This window comes from Acipenser ruthenus, chromosome 18 (genome assembly GCF_902713425.1).
Source record: "Acipenser ruthenus chromosome 18, fAciRut3.2 maternal haplotype, whole genome shotgun sequence".
In the NCBI taxonomy this organism is placed as follows: domain Eukaryota; kingdom Metazoa; phylum Chordata; class Actinopteri; order Acipenseriformes; family Acipenseridae; genus Acipenser; species Acipenser ruthenus.
In genome coordinates this window covers 7,963,900-7,971,662 of record NC_081206.1, presented here as the reverse complement: position 1 = coordinate 7,971,662, position 7,763 = coordinate 7,963,900, and the positions used below count along the sequence as shown (strand labels likewise).

The 7,763-nt window shown below is 37.6% G+C and overlaps 1 protein-coding gene across 2 annotated transcripts; it reads left to right on the top strand.

The window, feature by feature from the left end:
* The first annotated feature begins 1,156 nt into the window (after positions 1-1,156).
* Positions 1,157-5,156, top strand: LOC131698605 (proenkephalin-B-like). 2 transcript variants are annotated; one of them, XM_058991117.1, is made up of 3 exons: positions 1,157-1,333; positions 2,766-2,922; positions 3,987-5,156. In XM_058991117.1, the coding sequence occupies exons 2-3, from the start codon at positions 2,794-2,796 to the stop codon at positions 4,611-4,613; spliced, it is 756 nt and encodes a 251-aa protein (XP_058847100.1). In that variant the 5' UTR covers positions 1,157-1,333; positions 2,766-2,793; the 3' UTR covers positions 4,614-5,156. The 2 variants fall into 2 exon arrangements, with proteins under 2 accessions (XP_058847100.1, XP_058847099.1); XM_058991116.1 differs by having other exon boundaries at positions 1,158-1,338; positions 3,987-5,155.
* The last annotated feature ends 2,607 nt before the right edge of the window (positions 5,157-7,763 follow it).

Here is a 7,763-nt window from a genome sequence, read left to right as displayed (position 1 = left end):
TAGCAAACTCATTTGGACATTAGGCATTAGGAATACAAGTAGTCTCTGTGTTTTAATTAGTCTCTAATTAAAACACGGTTTTATCTTTTTTCGTCTTATCATTAATTTAACAGTTCGTGGACTGTTGTGTCGCCACTTCTCTTGTTTCTGTTTAAACGCGGCCACTCTGTTTAGTTCACTAAAGGTCTTCATGTCTTGTGGTTCAATGGTTTTCGATTATTTGTTCGACCAGTTCCTTTTAAATGAGTATAATGATCTGACCAGGTATAATGAATACTTAACCTAATGACATTGTGCGAGGTTACAGTACTATTAAATATATTTGGCTGGTCCATACTAATAAATACGGAATTAAATATGCTCTTGTTGTATGCTAAAAGATAACACATGAGTTTGATAAAAAGATCAATTTACAATATCTGCCATTACTGTTAAATATGTGTTGATGAGCTACAGTGGAAGTGTTCTGCGAGCATCACACAGCACGTGCATTGCGGGTGATACATCTGCGCACCCGTATGACACCCATAGTGTAACGATGTTGTTAAATTCAATTGAAAGATGTAGGGCACGATCCTATATTCTGCTCAGTCGTATCTCGTTATTAGTTTAAATACATATTAAATGTACTGTCTACTAAATCATTTCGACATTTATAGACAAAGAGAAAGATATGTGACATTTAAATAGAAAGACGTAAAACAAACAAATACATAAACAACTAAAAGTTCTTAACATGTTTTGAAGTTTTGTAAATATAGTATAACTAAGAGTTTAACCACGGCGATGCAACAATACAATTGCCTATGAAATAGGGCCTTGCATTACTTTGCATTGTAACCATAATAACCACTCGTTCCCTCCGCAGTGGTTACGTTTCAAGTGATTTCGATAGTGACATCTCCACCCTGATTATGGTTTTTAAACCATTTCCGATTAACGTGCACAACGAATAAAAATGCTGCAGAGCCAGTGTGTGTGTGTGTGTGTGTGTGTGTGTGTGTGTGTGTGTGTGTGTGTGTGTGTGTGTGTGTGTGTGTGTCAGGGTATGCGAGATTATTCAGAGTATCAAGTATCAATCTTCCCTATTGGTTCAAGCTGTTCTGATGTGTTCCAGTGACACAACAGAATCCCTGTCAATAAAAAGACCAGGGACAGGCAATAGTATTCATGAGAAAGGAGAGATCCGTATCTAGGCATAACTTCACAGTCTAAGATGCATAAGGAGGCTTAATACAAGCCCAGAGGAGATCTTCTACCGGATCAAAAACAACTTCAGGCTCATCTGTTTGCAGTTGGAAAAGACTGATTAGAAACACCATATTCTAATAGTGTAAGGTAATATAGTTCATTTCTAATACAAGCATTTAATTATTACAGGTGTGCGTTTCTAATAAGGTATTGTTGGGTTTCTAAGTTATTTTTGTATTTTAATAACTATATTGGATTCTGTTTATATTGCGAAATTACTGCACGTTTTTTCTACTCATTCCTTACTTTTATGCGTCTGTTTTAAATAATAATTGTATTTGTAATTAGTATAGGGAACTACCAAAAAAGTGTATGATTTTTTAAATATATTTTAACCCGTATATAAATCGTATAAAGTTAGCAAACCAGCATTTTTATAGTTAAAATGAACACTAATGAAATACTGGACGTAAAGATTATTTTAAAAGGCTATAATGCAAGTTTCTGTGCGGTGTTTAATGTTCAGAACAGACACCTTGGAAGAAAGCCCACGCTCATTAACACATATTTCATTCCTGCTCATGAGCTGCTAATTGGGGTTATTCGCCTCTGCAGATATACGGTAGCGGTTTTAAAGCGACAGTTGCCTCAAGTTGTGTCGTACTGCTCCATAGATTCCATAAATATGTTTATGCATACATATACACATACATATATCTCTATATAAATACATAATTTAACGTTGCACAATGAGAAGCAAACCACTCGAGAGTGCTTATTATTATTAGGCTATTATTATTATTATTATTATTATTATTATTATTAGTAGTAGTAGTAGTAGTAGTAGTAGTAGTAGTAGTAGTAGTAGTAGTAGTAGTAGTCGTAGTAGCAGTAGCACTGTTCTTATTACGGTTTTGTGATATATTAGTTAATTTAAAACTAGAGGAAACGCGTTATATACCAATCAGAGTGCTAACTGTATTGAATTAATGAAGCACGCTGTTGAATTAGAGACACCTCCACACGCTATGCTTATATTGCACATGTATTGCACACCGTATAGTTGGCTACCCGAAACAGCACAGTAAATTAGCAGCGGCTGCAGCAGCATATCTTACATGATTAATAATATGGGAGGCAAATCTGTTAGGGTGGGTAGATAAAAAAAAAACAGTGTAAGTGAAGGAAGGATTTGTAAAGGAATTAGTCTTTAAAAATATAGATCCAAGTAAACATAATATAGCCAACTATATTGACAGCTCCTACAGTATGGACAACAACGAAATAGCATTTATTAGAAGAAAAGTTAACCCACTGTGTATTATATAACAAGTTTTAATTGTGGCGTCACTTAAAGTTTTAATTTGCATGTGACACCCGTCACCATTCCCTTTACATTCCCTCCTTTTTATATTTCATAACTGTTCATTTAACTTGACACCATGGTAACGATCGTTTTACATCTGTTCAGTGGTGAATTATCAGAAAAACATATTCATTGATTTAAACAGTCCGCTCAAAGGGATCATCAGCCAGTCGGTAGTCGCTAATGTGTCCGTGCTTTGTTGTTTCAGCTGTCAGAACACTGCGTACCCAGAGAGAATGGAGTGGCATGTCTTGGTGCTGGTTCTCTGTCTGAGTTTGTCGTCCTCAATCCAGGATGATTGCTCCTCACAGTGCTTAACGTGCGCTCAACAAACCCAGAATGAAGTCACGCAGATCAACAGTCTGGTAAGAGACAGTACTGAAGAACGAAACGCGTGTTATGTACCGTTAATACTTTTAAATGCTTTATTGTACAAGGATTCAGCTAAACGAACACAGAGCGCGCAGCTTTGAAGCAAGTGCAAAGGAAATATAAAAACAACGGTAACCATGTTAAAATAATCAATTTACCAACACGAAGGAGCAGAGTATATTGCGAAAGAGTTATTGCTCCTGACAACTCGCTTTTAAGGGTTGTTTAAAAACAAATAAATAAATACATAAATAAAACAAATAAAAACCTTTCGCTCGCTCCACGCCTCTGTCTCAGTTTCAGTACCATGGAGAGTAACTCGTGGTTTTACACCGCGCTGGTAAACCATTTGAAGGCGCAATCAGGAAATAATTCAATGGCCGTAAAAAGTAATTACATTTTTTAACATTAACCGCCATTTATCGAGTAAAGCTTGTTAAACTCTTACTAAAATATATTACTTTCTTATTTACACAAGAATTGTGTGTTTGATTCGTTGCCATACCTTCCTCTTGCATAGCTCGGTTTCAAAATCCTTTTAGCTGAAGATGAAAGGTCAGTTTGGAAGAAGTAGGAATATTATGGAGAATATTACGAACCGCCAACAACTTAGTCCTCCACCTAACTAAAAGGGTTCAGTGCTCAGTCGAGAAACAAATCAATCGTGATTTATGACATTTTAATTGAACTGCTTATAGGCAAAAAACGAAGCTTTCCAACTGTTTACAAATACTGGAGTTATTTATGGACTCAAAAATCAAAGCCCACAGCTCAAGTGATCTTCGTGAAGACTTATAATCTTCGTCAGTACTCGAGTAAATCCTTATAATTTCAATGACCTCTGGAAAAGGCATTTCTAACTGTGGCAGAAATAGATAGATGATATTTTGCATGTTGTATTATTGAATTGGCAGTTTTGACATGCAATTTGCTTTGCAGGATAAAATAGCTAACTGTAGCCTCTTTAGTAGTTTGCCTTTAAGACAAAAGGCTGATGTTTAAATTGAATGTAATAATAATAATAATAATCACTTTTAATTAATTTCTTTCCCCTCAGGTCTGCACTTTAGAATGCGAGGGGGCTTTATCGTCCTCCACTGAATTACAGAAATGTGAAAAGGTTCTTGAGATGTACTCTGCTGGACTGTTCGGCGTCAACGATAAAGCTGAAACCGAGAAGGAAGTCCAACCAGGAGAACCGCCATTGAGCAACCCAGTGAAGCGGTATGGGGGCTTCCTAAAGAAAGTCGACAAGAGCAAATATTACAATAGCTCCCCTGCACAGAACTCGAACATCAAAAGTCTGCTCGCTAAGAAATACTTATATTTGTTAAAAAAGTTTGGTGAAAGAGACATCCCGGATATGTTACAAGATACAAAAGTGGGGGGCGAGGCATCAGACAACGAGGAGGTGGTCTATGATGACGCCACCGCTGTAAACGAAGTCAAACGTTATGGAGGCTTCTTGCGTAAATTTGGACCCAAGAGAAGCCTCGAGTCAGGTGAAGAGAGCAGCAAAGAAGAGTTGCAAAAGAGATACGGAGGCTTCATGCGAAGAGTGAGGCCAAAACTCAAGTGGGACAACCAGAAGAGATATGGTGGTTTTCTGAGGCGCCATTTTAAAATTTCAGTTCGGTCAGACGAAGAACCCAGTTTATATTCTGATGAAGTTTATTATCTATAGATTGTTGGCGCCATCACTGTAACTTACTTAAAAACTTCCAATACAGATGCACTGAAATGTTCAAGGTTTTTATGCTTCTGCTTAAAAGAGCAGGTATTGTACATCACTTTATCTGCTTGTGACATTATTATTTTAAGACGTGCATTAAAGAATGAGACTCCAGTGACATTTTCATTGTATCTGTAAAAACAACAAGTGTAACAAATATGTTTGCAAAATATTATTTATTGTACATTAAGAAAAAAATGACAAATTCAGTGATGATTGTTTAATAAAAATAAATGCAAGTACTTCTGTGTTCAAGTTGCAAAGACAATGTATGTGTGTCTGGTGTTTTTTTCTTTTTAGATCTGTATTTAAAGAACACTCCTTTGAAAATAGCACCTTACCACTTTGACATCTGAACCCGAATCACATTAACAGACTTTAGGGATCCACGAAAAGAAGCTTAATGATTATGCAAAACATTAAGCCTTGAAAAAAAAACACTTCCTATGTGTTCTATATCAAAAGACTTTCTTTTCTCCCACTTTGACACTTAGATATTATAATAATATTATCTATAGAACCGTATGGAAAATAAATCAAATTGATTGAGCATTAAACTTGTTGAATCCATTATCACAATGTTAACATATTTGTTATAGTACCTACCTAGATTTACACTCTATAACAAAACAAATAGATACAGTGCCTTGCGAAAGTATTCGGCCCCCTTGAACTTTGCGACCTTTTGCCACATTTCAGGCTTCAAACATAAAGATATGAAACTGTAATTTTTTGTGAAGAATCAACAACAAGTGGGACACAATCATGAAGTGGAACGAAATTTATTGGATATTTCAAACTTTTTTAACAAATAAAAAACTGAAAAATTGGGCGTGCAAAATTATTCAGCCCCTTTACTTTCAGTGCAGCAAACTCTCTCCAGAAGTTCAGTGAGGATCTCTGAATGATCCAGTGTTGACCTAAATGACTAATGATGATAAATAGAATCCACCTGTGTGTAATCAAGTCTCCGTATAAATGCACCTGCACTGTGATAGTCTCAGAGGTCCGTTTAAAGCGCAGAGAGCATCATGAAGAACAAGGAACACACCAGGCAGGTCCGAGATACTGTTGTGGAGAAGTTTAAAGCCGGATTTGGATACAAAAAGATTTCCCAAGCTTTAAACATCCCAAGGAGCACTGTGCAAGCGATAATATTGAAATGGAAGGAGTATCAGACCACTGCAAATCTACCAAGACCTGGCCGTCCCTCTAAACTTTCAGCTCATACAAGGAGAAGACTGATCAGAGATGCAGTCAAGAGGCCCATGATCACTCTGGATGAACTGCAGAGATCTACAGCTGAGGTGGGAGACTCTGTCCATAGGACAACAATCAGTCGTATACTGGACAAATCTGGCCTTTATGGAAGAGTGGCAAGAAGAAAGCCATTTCTTAAAGATATCCATAAAAAGTGTCATTTACAGTTTGCAGCAAGCCACCAGGGAGACACACCAAACATGTGGTTGAAGGTGCTCTGGTCAGATGAAACCAAAATTGAACTTTTTGGCAACAATGCACAACGTTATGTTTGGCATAAAAGCAACACAGCTCATCACCCTGAACACACCATCCCCACTGTCAAACATGGTGGTGGCAGCATCATGGTTTGGGCCTGCTTTTCTTCAGCAGGGACAGGGAAGATGGTTAAAATTGATGGGAAGATGGATGGAGCCAAATACAGGACCATTCTGGAAGAAAACCTGATGGAGTCTGCAAAAGACCTGAGACTGGGACGGAGATTTGTCTTCCAACAAGACAATGATCCAAAACATAAAGCAAAATCTACAATGGAATGGTTCACAAATAAACATATCCAGGTGTTAGAATGGCCAAGTCAAAGTCCAGACCTGAATCCAATCGAGAATCTGTGGAAAGAACTGAAAACTGCTGTTCACAAATGCTCTCCATCCAACCTCACTGAGCTCGAGCTGTTTTGCAAGGAGTCTCTCGATGTGCAAAACTGATAGAGACATACCCCAAGCGACTTACAGCTGTAATCGCAGCAAAAGGTGGCGCTACAAAGTATTAACTTAAGGGGGCTGAATAATTTTGCACGCCCAATTTTTCAGTTTTTTATTTGTTAAAAAAGTTTGAAATATCCAATAAATTTCGTTCCACTTCATGATTGTGTCCCACTTGTTGTTGATTCTTCACAAAAAATTACAGTTTCATATCTTTATGTTTGAAGCCTGAAATGTGGCAAAAGGTCGCAAAGTTCAAGGGGGCCGAATACTTTCGCAAGGCACTGTATATATTATTGGCTTTTTATAATGGGTAGTCCTCTTTGTGTTGGGTAGCATTGTGTAGCTGCAAGCAACAGCCACATTTTAAATGAAAAGCATTTCATGGAATATCACCACGGGAGCTACAATGTGTCACACTATTGGTTAAACTACAGTGGGATAGGGTGTTATTGATATTATTATATCAATGTTAATTAAAAGCGTGACCGTTTTCTAGCCCCAACCCTTCATGTTCTACAAATACCCTTTGTCAAGGAGCTCATTATCGTTTTAATATGCAATGAACTTTAGCTGGTTTCAAGGTTTTTAGAGCAGAGAAAGATATGATCGCAGCGGTGGTGAAATAATTGTGTCAGCTCCATAACCCTCTCGGTAGAGCTGCTTGTTAGTTCTATTTAGATTAGCATTTCGTTAAATATGTATATATTGAGGCCTTTGGGGTATTGCAGTAATACGGGCTTTGCTTTTAGACATTTACACTGTCGCATAGTAAATACATTGACTGTGCCATAAGTGTCTATCTAATAATAAATCAATAGATGTTTCCCGCTATAATCCTCATTCATACCTTAACCACGGCACGGCTCGTAGTAACTAACTAACTCCGGTACCTCCCTGGTGACGTGTTCTGTAATCTGAAAGCAATGAAGTTAAAATTCAAGAGGCGTGTGTTGAGAAGGACTGTCTGCGGCCGGGTCAGTGTCAGGCCCTGCTAAATTCTGGTGAACTACACACATATCCGATTAGGCACTAATTGAGAAAGCAGATTCCAATTAAATTCTTCCAACACATGTTTGTTTGCAACCGAAAAAATGCACATGCACGGCTTGGCAGGAGCACGTCCTCCGAAACGTGC